This window comes from Heptranchias perlo, chromosome 29 (genome assembly GCF_035084215.1).
Source record: "Heptranchias perlo isolate sHepPer1 chromosome 29, sHepPer1.hap1, whole genome shotgun sequence".
NCBI lineage: Eukaryota > Metazoa > Chordata > Chondrichthyes > Hexanchiformes > Hexanchidae > Heptranchias > Heptranchias perlo.
In genome coordinates, this window is record NC_090353.1 from 37,583,211 (window position 1) to 37,604,667 (window position 21,457).

At 53.6% G+C, this 21,457-nt stretch overlaps 1 protein-coding gene across 1 annotated transcript in view; it reads right to left on the bottom strand.

The window, feature by feature from the left end:
• cpamd8 (C3 and PZP like alpha-2-macroglobulin domain containing 8) overlaps positions 1-21,457 on the bottom strand; it is a 176,921-nt gene that overhangs the window by 118,168 nt on the left and 37,296 nt on the right. Inside the window, exons 5-10 of the mRNA XM_067968643.1 lie at positions 15,282-15,334; positions 13,622-13,639; positions 12,095-12,149; positions 10,573-10,686; positions 4,211-4,295; positions 2,192-2,300 (exon numbers count right to left, since the gene is read on the bottom strand). Of these exons, the coding sequence (XP_067824744.1) occupies positions 2,192-2,300; positions 4,211-4,295; positions 10,573-10,686; positions 12,095-12,149; positions 13,622-13,639; positions 15,282-15,334 (434 nt within the window). The remainder of the gene's footprint in view (positions 1-2,191; positions 2,301-4,210; positions 4,296-10,572; positions 10,687-12,094; positions 12,150-13,621; positions 13,640-15,281; positions 15,335-21,457) is intronic.

Genomic DNA, 21,457 nt, shown 5'->3' on the forward strand with positions numbered 1-21,457 from the left:
ACGTGGAGAGACTGGAGAATCTGGGATTTTTCACCTTAGAGCAGAGAAGGTTGAGGTGATAGAGGTGTTCAAAATCATGAGGGGGGTTTGATAGAGTAAATAAGGAGAAACTGTTTCTGGTGGCAGGAGGGTCAGTAACCAGAGGACACAGATTTAAGGTGATTGGCAAAAAAGCCGGAGGGAGATGAGGAGAATTTTTTTTTACGCAGTGAGTTGTGATGATCTGGAATGCGCTGCCTGAAAGGGCGGTGGAAGCAGATTCAATAATAACTTTCAAAAGGGAATTGGATAAATTGGTGAAAAAATTGCAGGGCTATGGGGAAAGAGCAGGGGAGTGGGATTAATTGGATAGCTCTTTCAAAGAGCCAGCATAGGTATGATGGGGCGAATGGCCTTTTTCTGATCTGTAAGATTCTAAGTCAGATTCAAGGGGAGCATCTTCACACAATCCAACATCAGTCCCACCGTATGTAACAGCCTTACATTTGGGGGGGGTGCCTCCGCTAACTAATTAGATAATAGTAACACTACAACCCCCTTGTGATCTGAACTGGATATTCTTGTCTTTCTCATGTGCCCCCACTGCATGCCTCTCCAATCGGCTTGAAGGGGAGACCAAGGAAACAGCTGGTAACACGAGGCCTGATACAAATTGTTAAGCTGCTTAATTTCAGACAATGAATGAACATACAGATCAGACTCACCAAATTTAATCAACTTGTCTTCACATAAAAATACAAAATAATGAACATGCCATGCTTCCCCACATCAGTGGGCTGTCTTACTTGACTTAAATTAGATAAATCCTAACTACCCTCCTGCATATTAAACTTCCCCTTGCAGCTTCCTGACCAACTGCCTGTGTCACCACCTCTATTTTTATTACGCTGCAGAAGGGTTCAGAGACTTCCCAACACAGTGGGTGTGAGGTGTTGATCAATTAGTGAGTCAAACTAACAAGCTGCTTATCATTTAGTCTTTGAGGGAAATTAGTATTTTTATCATCTGCCATCTCAGTGCTATTTATACACTTGTGAATACACTTTGCTTGTCTGATAGTAAGAAAGTTTCCTCTCTCTGTTGGTTGCCAGGTTGCGGTGTGCAATGAGGTTGGGCAGTCTCAGCCCAGCTTTACTCTGTATCTAATCCGTGCTGTACCTGCCCTGGGAGTGTTTGATGGGTCAGTGTAGAGGGAGCTTTACTCTGTATCTAATCCGTGCTGTACCTGCCCTGGGAGTGTTTGATGGGTCAGTGTAGAGGGAGCTTTACTCTCTATCTAACCCGTGCTGTACCTGCCCTGAGAGTGTTTGATGGGTCAGTGTAGAGGGAGCTTTACTCTGTATCTAACCCGTGCTGTACCTGCCCTGAGAGTGTTTGATGGGACAGTGTAGAGGGAGCTTTACTCTGTATCTAACCCGTGCTGTACCTGCCCTGAGAGTGTTTGATGGGACAGTGTAGAGGGAGCTTTACTCTGTATCTAACCCGTGCTGTACCTGTCCTGGGAGTGTTTGATGGGACATTGTAGAGGGAGCTTTACTCTCTATCTAACCGTGTACCTGCCCTGGGAGTGTTTGATGGGTCAGTGTAGAGGGAGCTTTACTCTCTATCTAACCCGTGCTGTACCTGCCCTGAGAGTGTTTGATGGGTCAGTGTAGAGGGAGCTTTACTCTGTATCTAACCCGTGCTGTACCTGCCCTGAGAGTGTTTGATGGGACAGTGTAGAGGGAGCTTTACTCTGTATCTAACCCGTGCTGTACCTGTCCTGGGAGTGTTTGATGGGACATTGTAGAGGGAGCTTTACTCTCTATCTAACCGTGTACCTGCCCTGGGAGTGTTTGATGGGACAGTGTCGAGGGAGCTTTACTCTGTATCTAACCCGTGCTGTACCTGCCCTGGGAGTGTTTGATGGGTCAGTGTAGAGGGAGCTTTACTCTGTATCTAACCCTGTACCTGCCCTGGGAGTGTTTGATGGGACAGTGTAGAGGGAGCTTTACTCTGTATCTAACCCTGTACCTGCCCTGGGAGTGTTTGATGGGACAGTGTCGAGGGAGCTTTACTCTCTATCTAACCTATACTGTTCCTGCCCTGGGAGTACTCAATGCAAGTACTGAAATGAAGATTGCTTCATTCTGTAACGTAACATCTGTTATTTCGATAATTCGATGGTTCTCAGAAAGCAGAGGTTTTCTACCTCCATGGTCTTCACCACAGGATGACCCAGCTCGTGTCGATAATATCCCACTCCATTCACCGTCATGTTCACGGTCAGTCTGCCCAATACTGGTTTGCCAAACGTGTACCTGGAAAAAAAAGAGAGCACGCAGAGGGGGAGAGATGGTTTGGTGATGCCACACTTGGTGGAACAGGTCCTCCAGGGCCTGACTTAAGGCTGTCTCTGCATCATTAATGAAATAGTCACATACGTTTTCAGAATCCAATTGGGTGTCAGCTACAAGCATGAAGCTGGGGTGGGGTGGGGGGAGGTCTAGCCGTCCCTCCCAGGGACAGTACTAACCGATTGATGATTTTATTTCCAATTTACTTTCCTTCAAAGTTTTGAGGCCCCTCCTTCCAACCTACCATGCCTCACCCTGGTACAGGGGGTGCCTGTGACTTGCCCTGTCCCAATGCACACCGTCTAACAGGACACAACGAGGCACAGGAGAGCATTCAAAGCAAGTTTCCTGACACCACTTCTTGCCGTGCAGGGAGTGGCATTCAGGCTTTATTTTACTTGTTCTTAGGTTGTGGGCATTCGTTGACCCTCCTTACTTGCCCTGAGAAGGGGGGGGGGGGTTTGTGGGCTATCTCCCTCAACCTCCTCTGGTGGGGGGAATCCAGAACAAGGGGGCACAATCTTAAAATTAGAGCTGGGCCGTTCAGGGGTGATGTCAGGAAGCACTTCTTCACACAAAGGGGAGTGGAAATCTGGAACTCTCTCCCCCTGTGGATGCTGGGGGTCAGTTGTAGCTTTCAAGTGTGAGATCGATAGATTTTGTTGGGTAAGGGTATCGAGGAATGTGGAGCAATGGCGGGTAAATGGGATTGAGGTACAGATCAGCCTTGACCTAACTGAATGGTTTCCTCCTGTTCCTATCTTCCTATGCCGGGTTCTGCTCCTGGCTCGCCCTCCAAGACTCCACAATGAACCAGGGTGGGTCTCCTGGCTGGACGGTGATCAAGGAGTGAGAGATGGGCTGGGTCATGAGGTTACAGATTCTGGTGATCCACAATTCAGCTGCTGATGCCCTACAGCACCTCCGGCCAGCACCTCCGTCTGGGCAGCACTTGCCAGATTGGGAATCAACACATGAGAATCACAGGTTAAACCTGCCTTAGGCTAATTCACCATGGCCTGCATTCAGGCTCAGTTAGAAAAATAGCAGAAAAATAATAATAAGGAAACATTTGCACTTCCAGTAATCTCAACTATTTGGGTCCAAACAGTCGATTCTCAGTCTCAGCCGACCATTTTCCTTTGCTTTTTATACTATTTTCTCTCCTTCTCTCTTTCTCCTAAGCCTCAGTGCTTCCAGTTGACAGGGTGAGTAGGCCCCAGGCTTCCCAGTAATAGCACTCCGCAGCCAGGCACTGAGTGCTGGAGAGTGGCTCAGGGTAACTGAGCCCAGCCTGCAGGCAGTGCATGGCCTCCATCTCACACCTCTGAGCAGCAGTGCTGGGAGGGGACCGGGGCGGGGTGGGGGTGGGCTCGCCCCTCGTCATATACCAAGTTGGGGCTTTGTCCAAGCACAGAGGGGCTTGCAGCGGAGATCAGACTGTAGGAGTCTGCCCATCGAGAAAGAGTTTTGCCAGCAGGATTACTGTTACCATGGTAACAACTAGGCCCTTGGTTGCTGGGTGAGCACTGCTGGACTCACTCTAGAGAGCTGGTGTTGGTATGAAGGCCAGTTCCTGAAAGGGGGTACGTTCACACTGGTGTGGTGTTATCCAGCTTTGGCAGGAAGGCAGGAAGATGCATAGGAGCACGGACACATAGCCATGGAGTGTGGAGGCCCAGACTCAAGCCTCGAGTTCACTGAGGACTTTATCTCAGCCTCTCTGTGCTGGAAGATAGAAGCTGAGCCGACCACTTCCCCTTGGGGGTACGGGGTACGGCGGGGGGGGCTGCTGGGGGCTAGTCTCACTCCACCTGTTATGGGCAGCGTGTAACAAGTGGCCATATTCCACTCAACAAGGTCCTTCACCTTACCTGGCACGGACAGTTCCTTCCTCGCACCTGTTCAGGTCCTTAATGTACTTGGGAGGCTCAATGGTCAACTCGAACTTTGGTAGAACTGCACTCGGAAATAAAGATTGGCCATTACCCTGAATTCAACACTCAGTTCAAACAAAGACATTCTTACATCGTTAAAAGGTGGCACACAGGCTGACTGAAGGAACCTGTGTTATAGTTTACACAGCACCGTCTCTGTATTCACTGGTGATCACAGCCATTCATAGAATCATACAGCACAGGAGGCCATTCAGCCCATCGTACCTGTGCCGGCTCTTTGAAAGAGCTATCCAGTTAGTCCCACTCCCCTGCTCTTTCCCCATACCCCTGTAATTTTTTTCCTTTTCAAGTATTTATCCAATTCCCTTTTGAAAGTTATTATTGAATCTGCTTCCACCGCCCTTTCAGGCAGCGCATTCCAGATCAGAACAACTCGCTGCGTAAACATTTCTCGTCTCCCCTCTGGATTTTTTGCCCATCACCTTAAATCCGTGTCCTCTGGTTACCGACCCTCCCGCCACTGGAAACAGTTTCTCCTTATTTACTCGATCAAAACCCCTTCATGATTTCGAACTCCTCAAACGTATATTGCAAGGTCAGCAAGTGATTGCAGTGGATTAGACATTGACCTTTCACCTTTGACACCCGGATCGCAAACCAGCCCAGGTGAAAGAGAAGCGCTCCTCACTCTGCCGCCTGTTCAATCCTTCAAGGGTGAAACGACTTTGTTCCAATCTCATCTCAGTCCCACTGGGCATCGGTCATCAGACCGGGCCAGACCCACTGCAGGCAGCCTGAGGCTGATAATCTCATTCACACTCAGGCTGAAGTCAGAGCTGACTGTTTGATGGGACAGTGTCGAGGGAGCTGTACTCTGTATCTAACCCATGCTGTACCTGCCCTGGGAGTGTTTGATGTGGATTCTGGGTGCCTGAAATGAAATGTTGCACCTGATCAGCATAAAAATCGATCCAAAAATATAGTTATTAACAAAAGGGAACTAAAAGAAATGGGGCCTCGGTTTAACGTCTCATCTAAAAGATGGCAACTCCGACAGTGCGGCGCTCCCTCAGTACTGACCCTCCGACAGTGCGGCACTCCCTCAGTACTGACCCTCCGACAGTGCGGCGCTCCCTCAGTACTGACCCTCCGACAGTGCAGCGCTCCCTCAGTACTGACCCTCCGACAGTGCGGCGCTCCCTCAGTACTGACCCTCCGACAGTGCGGCGCTCCCTCAGTACTGCCCCTCCAGACAGTGCGGCGCTCCCTCAGTACTGACCCTCCGACAGTGCGGCGCTCCCTCAGTACTGCCCCTCCAGACAGTGCAGCGCTCCCTCAGTACTGACCCTCTGACAGTGCGGCGCTCCCTCAGTACTGACCCTCCGACAGTGCGGTGTTCCCTCAGTAGTACACTGGAGTGTGAGCCTGGATTGAGGGCTCAAATCCACAACCTTATGACCACTAAAAAAGCTGCACATCCCACCCCTGTCCCATCCCGTGCTCACACTATTTGGGAACTGGGACAGGCCTCATTGAGTTGGGCCACATGTTTCAGATTTGTGACAATCTGTCTGTCTGTGGTTTGTTTCTCCCCCTCTCTATGGTGCGCTTGTCTCTCTCCCTCTCCCTATGTTGTGTGTCTCTCCATCTCTTTCTCACACCCCCCACCTTTCTCTCTCTGTGGTGTGCATTTATCCCTCTCTCTCCCTCTGCCTCTTTGTGGTGTGTGCCTCTCTCTCCCTCTCTCTGTGGTGCATATGTCTCCCTCCCTCTCTCTCTCTGTGGTATGTATATCTCTCTCTCCCTCCCTCTGTGGTGTGTGTATCTTTCTCTCTCTCTCTCTCTCCCTCTCTCTGTGGTGTGTCTCTCTCCCTCTCCCTCTCTTTGTGGTGTGTCTCTCTCCCTCTCCCTCTCTTTGTGGTGTGTGTCTCTCTCTCCCTCTCTCTGTGGTGTGTCTCTCCCTCTCTTTGTGGTGTGTGTGTCTCTCTCTCCCTCTCCCTCTCTCTGTGGTATGTGTCTCTCTCTCCCTCTCTCTGTGGTGTGTGTCTCTCTCTCCCTCTCTCTGTGGTGTGTGTCTCTCTCTCCCTCTCTCTGTGGTGTGTGTGTATCTATCTCCCTCTCTCTGTGGTGTGTCTCTCATTCTCCCTCTGTGGTGTGTGTGTGTCTCTCTCTCCCTCTCTCTGTCGTGTGTGTCTCTCTCTCCCTCTCTCTGTGGTGTGTCTCTCATTCTCCCTCTCTCTGTGGTGTGTGTGTATCTCTCTCCCTCTCTCTGTCGTGTGTGTCTCTCTCTCCCTCTCTCTGTAGTGTGTGTCTCTCTCTCCCTCTCTCTGTGGTGTGTGTGTGTCTCTCTCTCCCTCTCTCTGTGGTGTGTGTCTCTCTCTCCCTCTCTCTGTGGTGTGTGTCTCTCTCTCCCTCTCTCTGTGGTGTGTGTGTGTGTGTCCCTCTCTCCCTCTCTCTGTGGAGTGTGTGTCTCTCTCTCCCTCTCTCTGTCGTGTGTGTCTCTCTCTCCCTCTCTCTGTGGTGTGTGTCTCTCTCTCCCTCTCTCTGTGGTGTGTGTGTGTGTGTCTCTCTCTCCCTCTCTCTGTGGTGTGTGCGTCTCTCTCTCCCTCTCTCTGTCGTGTGTGTCTCTCTCTCCCTCTCTCTGTGGTGTGTGTGTGTGTCCCTCTCTCCCTCTCTCTGTGGAGTGTGTGTCTCTCTCTCCCTCTCTCTGTGGTGTGTGTGTGTGTCTCTCTCTCCCTCTCTCTGTGGTGTGTGTGTCTCTCTCTCCCTCTCTCTGTGGAGTGTGTGTCTCTCTCTCCCTCTCTCTGTGGTGTGTGTGTGTGTGTCTCTCTCTCCCTCTCTCTGTGGTGTGTGTGTCTCTCTCTCCCTCTCTCTGTGGTGTGTGTGTCTCTCTCTCTCTCCCTCTCTCTGTGGTGTGTGTCTCTCTCTCTCCCTCTCTATGTGGTGTGTGTGTGTGTCTCTCTCTCCCTCTCTCTGTGGTGTGTGTCTCTCTCTCTCCCTCTCTATGTGGTGTGTGTGTGTCTCTCTCTCCCTCTCTCTGTGGTGTGTGTCTCTCCCTCTCTATGTGGTGTGTGTGTGTCTCTCTCTCTCCCTCTCTCTGTGGTGTGTGTCTCTCTCTCTCCCTCTCTATGTGGTGTGTGTGTGTGTCTCTCTCTCCCTCTCTCTGTGGTGTGTGTCTCTCCCTCTCCCTCTCTCTGTGGTGTGTGTGTCTCTCTCTCTCCCTCTCTCTGTGGTGTGTGTGTGTGTGTGTCTCTCCCTCTCTCTGTGGTGTGTGTGTGTGTGTGTGTGTGTGTGTCTCTCTCCCTCTCTCTGTGGTATGTGTGTGTGTCTCTCTCTCCCTCTCTCCGTGGAGTGTGTGTGTGTGTCTCTCTCTCTCCCTCTCTCTGTGGTGTGTGTGTGTGTGTCTCTCTCTCTCCCTCTCTCTGTGGTGTGTGTGTGTGTGTGTGTCTCTCTCCCTCTCTCTGTGGAGTGTGTCTCTCTCTCTCCCTCTCTCTGTGGAGTGTGTCTCTCTCTCTCCCTCTCTCTGTGGTGTGTGTCTCTCTCTCTCCCTCTCTCTGTGGTATGTGTGTGTCTCTCTCTCTCTCCCTCTCTCTGTGGTGTGTGTGTGTGTCTCTCTCCCTCTCTCTGTGGAGTGTGTGTCTCTCTCTCTCTTTCTGCACGGGATGCAGAGTTATGCCAGGAATTTGGGTGAAGCAGTGCAAAAGATTTGCTTGAGGAATGATTCCAGATTTTGTGGGAGGCTGCAGTTGGTAACAGAAGGAGTGGGGAAGGAGTCTTAACCACTTAGCTGGTACCCAGCCAGGATCAGTTTGAACTGCCAAAAAAAGCCATTGTCACCTCTATTAGATACAAGAGTGTTGCACTGTCCTTGGGATGGGGGACAGACTATGGTTTCTCTCCCCCCATCCACCTCCTTGTACAAATCCAAACTCAGTGTAATTTAACCACAACATCCTGATTTATCCCGTCTACTGTTTTCTGCGTTGAGCTCATCCAAAACTCTGCTGCCCGTATCCTAACTCGCACCAAGTCCCGTTCTCCCATCACCCCCTGTGCTCACTGACCTACATTGGCTCCAAGTCCGGAAATGCCTCAATTTTAAAATTCTCATCCTTGTGTTCAAATCCCTCCATGGCCTCACCCCCTCCCTATCTCTGTAACCTCCTCCAGCCCTACAACCCTCCGAGATCTCTGCACTCCTCCAATTCCGGCCTCTTGCACATCCCCGATTTCCTTCGCTCCACCATTGGCGGCCGTGCCTTCAGCTGCCTCGGCCCTAAGCTCTGGAATTCCCTCCCTAAACCTCTCCGCCTCTCTCTCCTCCTTTAAGACTCTCCTTAAAGCCTACCTCTTTGACCAAGCTTTTGGTCACCTGTCCTAATATCTCCTTATGTGGCTCGGTGTCAAATTGTTGATGATAATCTCTCCTGTAAAGCACCTTGGGACGTTTTACTATGTTAAAGGCGCTATATAAATGCAAGTTGTTGGGGTGGGCGGGAGGGGGAGTCCAGCACTTGGGACTTGGGCCATCGTCCAGCTTCTCAATAAAATCAAATGAGGAGTTTCCCTGAAAGCTCAGCTGCCCGAGGCAGTGTGTAGCTGAGTTGAACAGACTGGGCAGATCGCAGTGACCTCACTGTCCAAACTCACACATGGGGAGAAACATCACCCACTGACAGGATTGGTCATCGCTTAGGTAACCAAGAGCTAGATGGCAATGGGAATAACGCATAGTGAACGGGTCAAACAGGCAATCAACAGGGAGGTAAAGTCCACTCAGAATAATGTCCCTGTTCACCGTCCCTGGGCTATCAGATCGGCCAACTCACCTAGAAAGAGAGGAGTGAGTGGGATCAATAACTTGTATTTATACACAACTTTTAACACAGTAAAATGTCCCAAGGTGCTTCACAGAAGCGATTATCAAACAAAATTTGACACCGAGCCACATAAGGAGATATTGGGACAGGTGACCAAAAGCTTGGTCAAAGAGGGAGGTTTTAAGGAGCATCTTAAAGGAGGAGAGAGAGGCGGAGAGGTTTAGGGAGGGAATTCGAGCTTTGGGCCCAGGCAGCTGAAGGCACGGCCGCCAATGGTGGAGCGATTAAAATCGGGGATGCGCAAAAGGCCAGAATTGGAAGAGCGCAGAGATCTCAGAGGGTTGTAGGGCTGGAGGAGGTTACAGAGATAGGGAGGGGCGAGGCCATGGAGGGATTTGAAAACAAGGATGAGAGTTTTGAAATCGAGGATCGAGCAAGATACAGATTGTTACAACGGGTATGAGCTCAGACTGAACCACACAGGATGGGAAGGGGATTGGGGACCAAAGGGAGAGGTCACAGGAGAGGAAAGAAACAAAACAGAAGGCAGAACTTCCCCCTCAGCCAGTCTCACTGCCCCACGAGCTTCAACACAAGGTTGCGGTGCTGTTGAGGTTAATCGGGAATATTGGGGTCCAATCAGAGCAGCCCTTCAGCTCGTCCCCAGAATCCTGCCGCCCGGACACTTCCCTCAGACTCAATCCAGCCAATCAGCAACGGACTTCTCTCTCCAACCTGCCAGGATTTAACTAACAGCATCTGGTTACCAGGACAACACACTTTTAATGAATTAAAAACAGGCTGTGCCTCTTGGGTAAAAACTCTGCCAAAATAACTCGGAACCTGATAGAAAAATGTTACTGTAGCTCTGTTTATCTTGGAGCTGCTCAGTCCCAGTGCGGTGCGGCCCAGGGATAGAATCAGGAAGCTCCCTGGTCTGTGTGGATCACTTCCTCCCTGGGCTATTGGGGCAGCACAAACATATCGTCAACCTTAAACCCACAGGGAGGCTCGCAGAACATGTGGGTTAAACAGCAAGCTATTTCACAAGCAAAAGGGTACAATTCGCTGATGGTACGCGTGTGAGACTGCGTACTGCTCGTCGCAGCACTGATGGTACGTGCGTGAGACTGCGTACTGCTCATCGCAGCGCTGATGGTACGCGCGTGAGACTGCGTACTGCTCATCACAGAGCTGATGGTACGCGCGTGAGACTGCGTACGGCTCGTCGCAGCACTGATGGTACGCGCGTGAGACTGCGTACTGCTCATCGCAGCGCCGATGGTACGTGTGTGAGACTGCGTACCGCTCATCGCAGTGTGAATGGTACATGTGTGTGAGACTGCGTACCGCTGATCGCAGTGTGAATGGTACATGTGTGTGAGACTGCGTACTGCTGATCGCAGTGTGAATGGTACATGTGACGCATTCTCCAGCCCAAGGGGAAGTGGGGATATTTTCGTTGTACACTCACCACCGGACGGGACAGTGAATAAACGGAACGTGTGACAGACTCACCGTATTTCTGAACTTCAAACGTTTTATTGTACGTGTGCCCCTGCAGGTCTATGAAGATTAACCACTCGCCGAACACAGGTTGGTCTGACAGAGGGAAGCTCATGTTTACAATGCCTGAAATGAAACAAACCCCAGCTGACTATCCATGGAGGATCTTTTTGTACGATTCCCCTCCCCAAAAGTATCACCAATTGGACAGGTGTTTGAAACGGTTCAGGGGCCAGCTGGGAAGCTGCTCGTGGGGTGTAGTGAGCTGATCACATCGATCGATCGATGCCAGACACACTGCCCCTCAGAGGTGGGCACTGCCCAACTGTCCCACTGATGCCTGGCGTGAGCTGCACTGGGCGGGCCTCGATGATGTGATGCCCTGATGGTACACTCGTCAGGCTGGACATTGGGCTTCACACTGAGCTAAAGCGTGAATCCCACCACCTTCTCGCTGCAGACACTGACGGTCTCTCCGACCCTCCCCAGCATTTCCTGATTTTATTTCAGATTTCCAGCATCTGCAGCATTTTGCTTTCTGTTATTCAAACATCACTTCCTCTTGTAATTTACAGGTACTTCCTGCACTCTGACCTTTATATTATGGTGTGAAACTGCCCTTTAAACCTTGAAGTCAAATATAAATGTTTTTAATAAGACAAATGATCAATAAGGCCCTAATCACCAGGACTGTCTTATTGAGGAGATTATCAGCTCTGGCCCGGTCATTGATTTGAGCTGAAGTTTCGGTTTGAATGTTTCTGTTGCGGCTGGGACCTCGGCTGGACGGATTTAGTGCGTGAGCCAGTGAATAACCCTCCACCTCGCTCAGTCCCTCACTCCACATAATCCAACTCACAAATAAATACATCGGTGAGCTAGTGGGGAAATGGGAATGTTACTGGGGTGAAGTTAAACAGAGAGAGAGAGTGGCCCCAGGATCACTTCACTTTCACTGTTGGGAATGGGCTGATTGTTCTCTGTATTGGCGCTGAGTTTACTCACTCAATGAGCTGAATCCAACCACACAGCAAGGCAACACTCTAAACAACGCTCCCATTCAAATCAACCACGGCTGTCAGTCGAGAAAGTTCTGGTTATTCCTACAACTGCCCTCAGTGCCCGGGGGTTAGGGGAGGGTGAAATCGGCCAGGGCTCCTGGGCCTGATCCCAGTCACTGCCGCTGGAAAGCGCAGAGGCACCAGGTGAGGGCAGGATTGGGCTGGTCTATGATGCCACTCACGGTCAAATGCCCTGGCGACACTCATGTCTAGAATGGGCACTCGGGTTAGGCACCAGAGAGTCCGTGGAACCCGTCTCAGTGACGGTCATTGCCTTCGGGGTGGGAGGGGGAAGGGGAGACAGTAAGACGACAGAAGGAAGGATTTAGTTTCATGTTTCGATATTGTTAATCAGATCATGTTGTGATCGGGAGCAGGAGATGCCGACATACATCCTACAGTCAATGAGCGACTGGTTTCACTTTTATTGGAATATCGGAGAAGTGATAAATTTCTCCGATCCCTCCACTTACCACAACACACCGGCTGCAGGTCGTTCCATTGGATCATCCGAGAGCCTCGAGGATCCTGAGAAAGACAAGCGGGAATTAGAGGCCATTTGGGGTAATGAGGAACTGATTCCCAGCTAGGAGATTATTGGCCAAACAATAAGCTGCAGACACTGGACTGCACTTCCCATCAACTGATTCCATTTCTGTGTCTGTGATTCCCTCACACGGTGATGGGACAGGGGTCTGTGTCTGTGATTCCCTCACACAGTGATGGGACGGGGGTCTGTGTCTGTGAATCCCCCACACGGTGATGGGACGGGGGTCTGTGTCTGTGATTCCCCCACACACAGTGACGGGACGGGGGTCTGTGTCTGTGAATCCCCCACACGGTGATGGGACGGGGGTCTGTGTCTGTGATTCCCCCCCACACAGTGATGGGACGGGGGTCTGTGTCTGTGATTCCCCCCCACACAGTGATGGGACGGGGGTCTGTGTCTGCGATTCCCCCCCCACGGTGATGGGACGGGGGTCTGTGTCTGTGATTCCCTCACTCTTGAGTTTCTGATTTCAATCTTGCTGCTATGAGCTGTTATCAATTTTAAACAGACACTTCCCTACACAGAAAGAAAACTAGCCCAATAATTCCATTAAATGGATGTGACCAAACCCTGTGGGGGACCTGGGTAACTCAGTGTCCTAATCGTGATCCCCTGCCCGCTTTTGCTGGAGGACGAAAAAAGGAGAGGAAACAGGCCTGAACCATCTCAGTCAATACCTCCCAGACGGACAGGTCGTGGACGGAGGTCGAGAGATTAGGGATTAGAGTAGACAGGGCTGATGGCCGGCGCGGACACGATGGGCCGAAGGGCCTCTATCCGTGCTGTATAACTCTATGACTCTATGGATCTGTACGTGGAAGATACTGTGACATGTGCCAGGCCCTGTGCAACAGTCTGGACACTGTCGCTCTACGATAACCATTTAATGACACGTGAAAGACTAAGACCTGAATGTGGGTGGAAGACACAGCCTCAGAGGAGCAGCAAAATTGCTGGTGTCTGTCCTTTGTACCAGAATCTTTCATTATCTAAATGTGGAGCATTGTGAGTGAGAGAGGCTTAGAGTGGAGGAGTGAGAGAGCAAGATATAGAGAGAGAAAGAAAAGCAAGTGTGTGAGAGGCATACAGAGTGGGAGAATGAGAGACATACAGCATGAAAGAGAGGAAGTCATACAGAGAGAAAATGTGTGAGAGGCATATAAAGAGTAATGGAGAGACCCTGGGAGACAGAGAAATGAGAAACGGGTGACAGAGAAACAGAGCCAGACAATAATGAGAATAAACGAGAGCTGTAGAGGGCGTGAGTGACAGAGAGGGAGAGCAACAGAAAGAAAGAATTACAGTGGGCGACAGGTTGATGCTAAATGACAATACAGCCCCTTTAAGAGGATCGTAAACATTCCAGGTGTGACTGAAGTCCAGGGGAGAGCTGGTCGCTTCATGCTCGCGTGTTACTGGTCAGATTATCAATAGTAACTGGGATACTTACCACAATGTACACCTCAAGCTGCAAGAGAGAGAGAACAATATCCGAGTCAGGAGTATGGCAGAAAGAGTCACTTCAATAACACGCTCGCTGTATTGAGAGGATCAGTGCTCACACTCAAACCCGACAATAGCAGTGCCCAATATTGTTGGTCTCTGTGGGCCACACAGGTCCTTCCTACGGGCCATGGAGGCTACATTAGAGTCCAATCCCACATTCCCATTCATTCCCAGATACTCAAGTTACTGATCTGAACAGATCTTATTTATCCATCAATGCTAAAAACAGCCCATTCCAACCCTCCAGGCCCCAAACCAGCGAGTGAGAAATAAACAGGACTGAGTCACTTTTAATATCAAGCCTTTCTTTTCATTTTTACTCTTCCCCTTCCGACTGTCTCTGGGATCAGTAACAGTGACCATGAAGCTGTCGGATTGTTGTAAAAATCCACCTGGTTCACTGATGCCCCTTGAAATCTGCCGTCCTTACCCGGTCTGGGCCAATGGGTGACTCCGGTCCCACACCAAACGTGGTTGACTCTTAACTCTGAAGTCTGTCCTAGCAACACTCAGTTGTATCAAAACAGCTACAAAGAATAACACACGGACTGCAGCGGTTCAAGAAGGTGGCTCGCCACCACCTTCTCAAGGGGCAACTAGAGATGGGCAATAAATGCCGGCCTCGCCAGCGACGCCCACATCCCCAGAATGAATTAAAATAAAAACACTGGATTTGTTGAATTTTATGACACCAAATTAGCAACAAAACTATTCTCCAATGGCCACAAAACTAACCAGAGATGAAGGTTTCTATATTTATAAAAATCCTTGGCCAAGACAGGAATCCTGAAACCATCTCGAAAACTTGCTTTCCATAAGAAACCAGATGGTACATTGGAATGCAGTTTGGAGAAGAGCCACCACAAAACTGGGCTTCACAGCTGGACGAGGGCCTGGAGCAGTCAGTAAGAAACCGAAGGGCCTGCTCCCGTTCCTGACAAATCCACGACCTGAATTAGATTCCCGGGTGTTCAGTGCACATCTCCAGGTGGAAAACAGTTTGCGGTCACTTCAAAGGCCCTACTCCAGAATCCAAGTAAGGGAATAATCTCCCTTCAGCCTAAGCCTACGATGCAGGACAGCTCCCACTGGCTCTGTGGAGTAAGGGATTCACTGGGTCAGTCAGACAGCTCGGGAATGCCCCAGTTTCGATCCCTGATCTAACTAACCTCAGCTCTCCTACGACAGGGAGAGGGGAAATCAGCCAGGGTTCAGTGGCAGAACAGGTTCGAGGGGCTGACTGGCCTACTCCTGTTCTTATGTTCCTGATCATTGTCCAGTGACCCACAGTGGAAGGGGGGGGGTGGTGTGTGTGAGGGAGAGGGAGAGAATGTTGAGTGAGGACAGGATTGGACAGAATGAACTGCCAACACTCACTGTCTCAGCTCACGCACAAAGAGCCACAGGATACAGGAACTGAGCCAGCACAGAGTGGGCACTGGATGGGGACCAGGAGCCGGAACCCTGTCTGATTTGCTACTCCCTAACCCAGGGCACTGGGGCTAACTGCCTCCTTACCCACGGTCAGTCGAGATTCTAGACCGCAGGTCGCCCTGAAAAACACTGAACCGCGTAAAACCAGCAAGAAGAACGAGAAATCTTACCTTCTGATTGGTGGGTCGAAGGTCAGGGGTGACGGTGAACACGGTTATCAGCACTGTGAGTGGACCAGAGGGAGAAAGGCAACAGCCAATGAAACGCAGGTTTAATCTTCGGTTTTACTTATTTTTTTCTAACCTGTAGATTCTATTAAAAACTCCCCCACACCCCGACATTCTGCCAATCGCCCCACTGTCAGCCACCAGGAGGAGCCCAAGAGCAATCTGGGTTTGTGTCCTCTCTGAATTCCCCCAAACAGGGCTGGTTTCAGGGGGGGGGGTTGCCAACCCTCCAGGATTGGCCCTGGAGTCTCCAGGAATTAAAGATTAATCTCCAGGGCAACGCTGCGAGCAAAAACCGGGAGAAAAGTCTTCGAGGCGTTAAAAAAATATTGTGTGTTTTTGTCATTTTCTAAGAACACAAACTTTTGTTTATTAGATTTAAAAATACCGGGATATTTAAAAATGCCGTTTTATTGGGTGGCGCAGTTGGAAGTCACAGGAGCGATTATCAAACAAAATTTGACACCGAGCCAAAGAAGGAGATATTAGAACAGGTGATCAAAAGCTTGGTCAAAGAGGGAGGTTTTAAGCAGAATCTTACAGGAGGAGAGAGAGGGGGAGAGGTTCAGGGAGGGAATTCCAGAGCTCGGGGCCCGGGCAGCTGAAGGCACGGCCGCCAATGGTGGAGCGAAGGAAGTGGGGGATGCGCAAGAGGCCAGAGTTGGAGGAGCGCAGAGATCTCGGAGGGTTGTAGGGCTGGAGGAGGTCACAGATCAGGTAAGAGAGGGGCTTGATGTTTACAAGTTGATGGCCTTTGTATCAGCATTCCACCTGCACAAGTGGAATTAATCAGTCTGTGATTGGGGCACAAGCTGTTTCAAAACTGCGTCCATCTTCACAGGCGACTTCGCTGGCTAACCTTAACCACCCTCCCCTCACCTCGAGACTGGCATGTTCCTACTCTCCACACTAGCTGCCGATCAGCGGCAGTTACTTCCCAGTGTGGTCAGGAGCAGGAGCTGGGCTGAGACTGGCCAGACTCGTTTCACACAGGGAGGGTTGCACCAGACTGGAACGAGGGCATCAGAGGTGAAGGGCCAGTTTTTAAACTCACAGCAGGACTCGCAGTCAGTTTACAATGTTCATTTCTGCTAAGTAAATACTTTCAATTATTTGACAAACCTGCCTCTTAACATAAGAAATAGGAGCAGGAGTAGGCCAATCGGCCCCTCGAGCCTGCTCCGCCATTCAATAAGATCATGGCTGATCTGATCCCAACCACAAATCTAAAGAACACAAGAAGTAGGAGCAGGACCCGGCCACACAGCCCCTGGGCCCTCTGCGCCACCCACAGGGCCTTGACCGATCCGAACTCAGCTTCATGTCCAATTTCCTGCCCGCTCCCCGTAACCCCTAATTCCCTTTACTTCTAGAAAACTGTCTATTTCTGTTTTAAATTTAAATGAGCGAGACAGAGCGAGAGAGAGCGAGACAGAGCGAGTGAGAGAGAGCGAGAGAGCGAGAGAGTGAGACAGAGCGAGTGAGAGAGAGAGCGAGACAGAGCGAGCGATAGAGAGCGAGCGATAGAGAGCGAGCGATAGAGAGCGAGCGATAGAGACCGAGCGATAGAGACCGAGCGATAGAGACCGAGCGATAGAGACCGAGCGATAGAGAGCGAGACAGGGCGTGCGAGACAGGGCGAGAGAGAGCGGGCGAGAGAGAGCGGGCGAGAGAGAGCGGGAGAGAGCGAGAGCGGGCGAGAGAGAGCGGGCGAGAGCGAGCGAGAGCGAGCGAGAGGGAGCGAGAGAGAGCGAGAGAGAGCGAGACAGAGCGAGACAGAGCGAGTGAGAGACAGTGAGAGAGCGAGAGAGAGTGCGAGAGAGAGCGAGCGATAGAGAGCGAGCGATAGAGAGCGAGCGATAGAGAGCGAGACAGGGCGGGCGAGACAGGGCGGGTGAGAGAGGGCGGGCGAGAGAGGGCGGGCGAGAGAGGGCGGGCGAGAGAGGGCGGGCGAGAGAGGGCGGGAGAGAGAGGGCGGGAGAGAGAGGGCGGGAGCGAGACAGAGCGGGAGAGCGAGAGCGAGACAGAGCGGGAGAGCGAGAGCGAGACAGAGCGGGGAGAGCGAGAGCGAGACAGAGCGGGGAGAGCGAGAGCGGGCGAGAGAGAGCGGGCGAGAGAGAGCGGGCGAGAGAGAGCGGGCGAGAGCGAGCGAGAGCGAGAGAGAGCGAGAGCGAGAGAGAGCGGGCGAGAGGGAGCGAGAGCGAGAGAGAGCGGGCGAGAGGGAGCGGGCGAGAGGGAGCGGGCGAGAGGGAGCGAGAGGGAGTGAGAGGGAGCGGGCGAGAGGGAGCGGGCGAGAGGGAGCGAGAGGGAGTGAGAGGGAGCGGGCGAGAGGGAGCGAGACAGAGCGAGAGAGCGAGAGCGAGAGAGAGCGGGTGAGAGAGAGCGAGAGAGAGCGAGAGAGAGCGAGACAGAGCGAGTGAGAGACAGTGAGAGAGAGAGCGAGAGAGAGTGCGAGAGAACGAGCGATAGAGAGCGAGCGATAGAGAGCGAGCGATAGAGAGCGAGCGATAGAGAGCGAGCGATAGAGAGCGAGACAGGGCGGGGCGAGAGAGGGCGGGCGGGAGAGAGAGGGCGGGAGAGAGAGGGCGGGAGAGAGAGGGCGGGAGCGAGAGGGCGGGAGCGAGACAGAGCGGGGCGAGCGAGAGCGAGACAGAGCGGGAGAGCGAGAGCGGGCGAGAGAGAGCGGGCGAGAGAGAGCGGGCGAGAGAGAGCGAGAGCGAGAGAGAGCGAGAGCGAGCGAGAGCGAGAGAGAGCGGGCGAGAGCGAGCGAGAGGGAGCGGGCGAGAGGGAGCGAGACAGAGCGAGAGCGAGAGCGCGAGACAGAGCGAGAGCGAGAGCGAGAGCACGAGGGAGAGCGAGAGCGCGAGAGCGAGAGCACGAGGGAGAGCGAGAGCGCGAGGGAGAGCACGAGGGAGAGCGAGAGCGCGAGGGAGAGCACGAGGGAGAGCGAGAGCACGAGGGAGAGCGAGAGCGAGAGCACGAGGGAGAGCACGAGGGAGAGCGAGAGCGCGCGGGAGAGCGAGAGCGCGAGACAGGGCGCGAGAGCGAGAGACAGGGCGCGAGAGCGAGAGACAGGGCGCGAGAGCGAGAGACAGGGCGCGAGAGCGAGAGACAGGGCGCGAGAGCGAGAGACAGGGCGCGAGACAGAGCGAGCGAGCGAGAGAGAGAGCGAGACAGAGCGAGCGAGACAGAGCGAGAGCGAGCGAGACAGAGCGAGAGCGAGCGAGACAGAGCGAGAGAGCGAGAGAGGGCGCGAGAGAGGGCGCGAGAGAGGGCGCGAGACAGAACGAGCGAGCGAGACAGAACGATTGACAGAGCGAGAGCGAGAGCGCAAGAGAGAGCACAAGAGAGACAGAGCGTGAGAGCGAGAGCGTGAGAGGGAGAGACAGAACGAGAGACAGAGCGAGAGCGAGAGACAGAGCGAAGAGCGCGAGAGAGAGCGCAAGAGAGAGCACAAGAGAGACAGAGCGTGAGAGCGAGAGCGTGAGAGGGAGAGACAGAACGAGAGACAGAGCGAGAGCGAGAGACAGAGCGCGAGAGCGAGAGCGCGAGACAGAGCGCGAGAGCGTGAGACAGAGCGCGAGAGCGAGAGCGCGAGACAGAGCGAGAGACAGAGCGTGACAGCGAGAGCGAGAGCGTGAGACAGAGCGCGAGAGCGTGAGACAGAGCGCGAGACAGAGCGCGAGACAGAGCGCGAGGGAGAGCGAGAGCGCGAGGGAGAGCGCGAGAGCGTGACAGGGCGCGAGAGCGAGAGACAGGGCGCGAGAGCAAGAGACAGGGCGCGAGAGCAAGAGACAGGGCGCGAGAGCAAGAGACAGGGCGCGAGAGCGAGAGACAGGGCGGCGAGCGAGCGAGAGAGAGCGAGACAGAGCGAGCAAGCAAGAGAGAGCGAGAGCGAGCGAGAGAGAGCGGGCGAGAGAGCGAGACAGAGTGAGCGAGAGAGAGTGCGAGGTAGAGAGAGAGCGAGAGCGAGAGCGAGCGCTAGAGAGAGCGCAAGAGAGACAAAACGAGCGAGCAAGACAGAACGAGAGAGCGAGCGAGAGCGCGAGAGAGGGCGCGAGAGAGGGCGCGAGAGAGACAGAACGAGCGAGCCAGACAGAACGAGCGAGCCAGACAGAACGATTGACAGAGCGAGAGCGAGCGCAAGAGAGAGCGCAAGAGAGAGCGCAAGAGAGAGCGCAAGAGAGACAGAGCGTGAGAGCGAGAGCGTGAGAGGGAGAGACAGAACGAGAGACAGAACGAGAGACAGAACGAGAGACAGAGCGAGAGACAGAGCGAGAGACAGAACGAGAGACAGAGCGAGAGCGCGAGAGAGAGCACAAGAGAGAGCACAAGAGAGAGCACAAGAGAGACAGAGCGCGAGAGCGTGAGAGGGAGAGACAGAGCGCGAGACAGAGCGTGAGAGGGAGAGACAGAACGAGAGACAGAGCGAGAGCGAGAGACAGAGCGTGAGAGGGAGAGACAGAGCGTGAGAGGGAGAGACAGAGCGTGAGAGGGAGAGACAGAGCGTGAGAGGGAGAGCGCGAGACAGAGCGAGAGCGCGAGACAGAGCGAGAGCGAGAGCGCGAGACAGAGCGCGAGACAGAGCGCGAGCGCGAGGGAGAGCGAGAGCGCGAGGGAGAGCGAGAGCAAGAGCGCGAGACAGAGCGAGCGAGCGAGAGAGCGAGCGAGACAGAGCGAGAGCGAGGCGAGACAGAGCGAGAGCGAGGCGAGAGAGAGCGAGAGCGGGGCGAGAGAGAGCGAGAGCGGGGCGAGAGAGAGCGAGAGCGGGGCGAGAGAGAGAGAGTGCGAGGCAGAGAGTGAGAGCGAGAGCGAGAGAGAGCGCTAGAGAGACAAAACGAGCGAGCGAGAGAGGGCGCGAGAGAGGGCGCGAGAGAGGGCGCGAGAGAGACAGAACGAGCGAGCGAGAGAGGGCGCGAGAGAGGGCGCGAGAGAGGGCGCGAGAGAGGGCGCGAGAGAGACAAAACGAGCAAGCGAGAGAGGGCACGAGAGAGGGCGCGAGAGAGGGCGCGAGAGAGACAGAACGAGCGAGCCAGACAGAACGATTGACAGAGCGAGAGCGAGAGACAGAGCGAGAGCGAGAGCGCGAGAGAGAGCACAAGAGAGACAGAGCGCGAGAGCGAGAGCGTGAGAGGGAGAGACAGAGCGCGAGACAGAGCGAGAGCAAGAACAGAGCGTGAGAGCGAGAGAGCGCGAGACAGAGAGCGAGAGCGCGAGACAGAGAGCGAGAGCGCGAGACAGAGCGCGAGAGCGAGAGCGCGAGACAGCGAGAGCGAGGGAGAGCGCGAGAGCGAGGGAGAGCGCGAGAGCGAGGGAGAGCGCGAGAGCGAGAGACAGGGCGCGAGAGCGAGAGACAGGGCGCGAGAGCGAGAGCGCGAGACAGAGCGAGCGAGAGAGAGCGAGCGAGCAAGAGAGAGCGAGAGCGAGCGAGACAGAGCGAGAGCGGGCGAGAGAGAGCGGGCGAGAGAGAGCGAGAGCGGGCGAGCGAGACAGAGAGAGAGCGAGACAGAGAGAGAGCGAGACAGAGAGAGGGAAAGCGAGCGGGCGAGAGCGAGCGAGACAGAGTGGGCGAGAGAGAGCGAGACAGAGCGGGCAAGAGAGAGCGAGACAGAGCGAGGGCGAGAACGAGACAGAGTGGGCGAGCGAGAGAGACAGAGCGGGCGAGAGAGAGCGGGCGAGAGAGAGCGAGACAGAGCGAGACAGAGTGGGTGAGAGCGGGCGAGAGAGAGCGGGCGAGAGAGAGCGAGAGAGGGAGATACAGAACGAGAGACAGAGCGAGAGACAGAGCGAAAGCGAGAGACAGAGCGAGAGAGACAGAGCGAAAGCGAGAGACAGAGCGAGAGATACAGAGCGAGAGCGAGAGCGAGAGAGACAGAGCGCGAGCGAGAGAGCGAGAGAGACAGAGCGAGAGAGACAGAGCGAGAGAGAGACAGAGCGAGAGCGAGAGACAGAGCGCGAGACAGAGCGCGAGCGACGCGAGGCAGAGCGAGAGAGAAAGAGAGAAAGAGACAGAGCGAGAGAGAGAGCGAGAGAGAGACAGAGCGCGAGAGAGAGACAGAGCGCGAGAGAGAGACAGAGCGCGAGAGAGAGACAGAGCGCGAGAGACGCGAGGCAGAGCG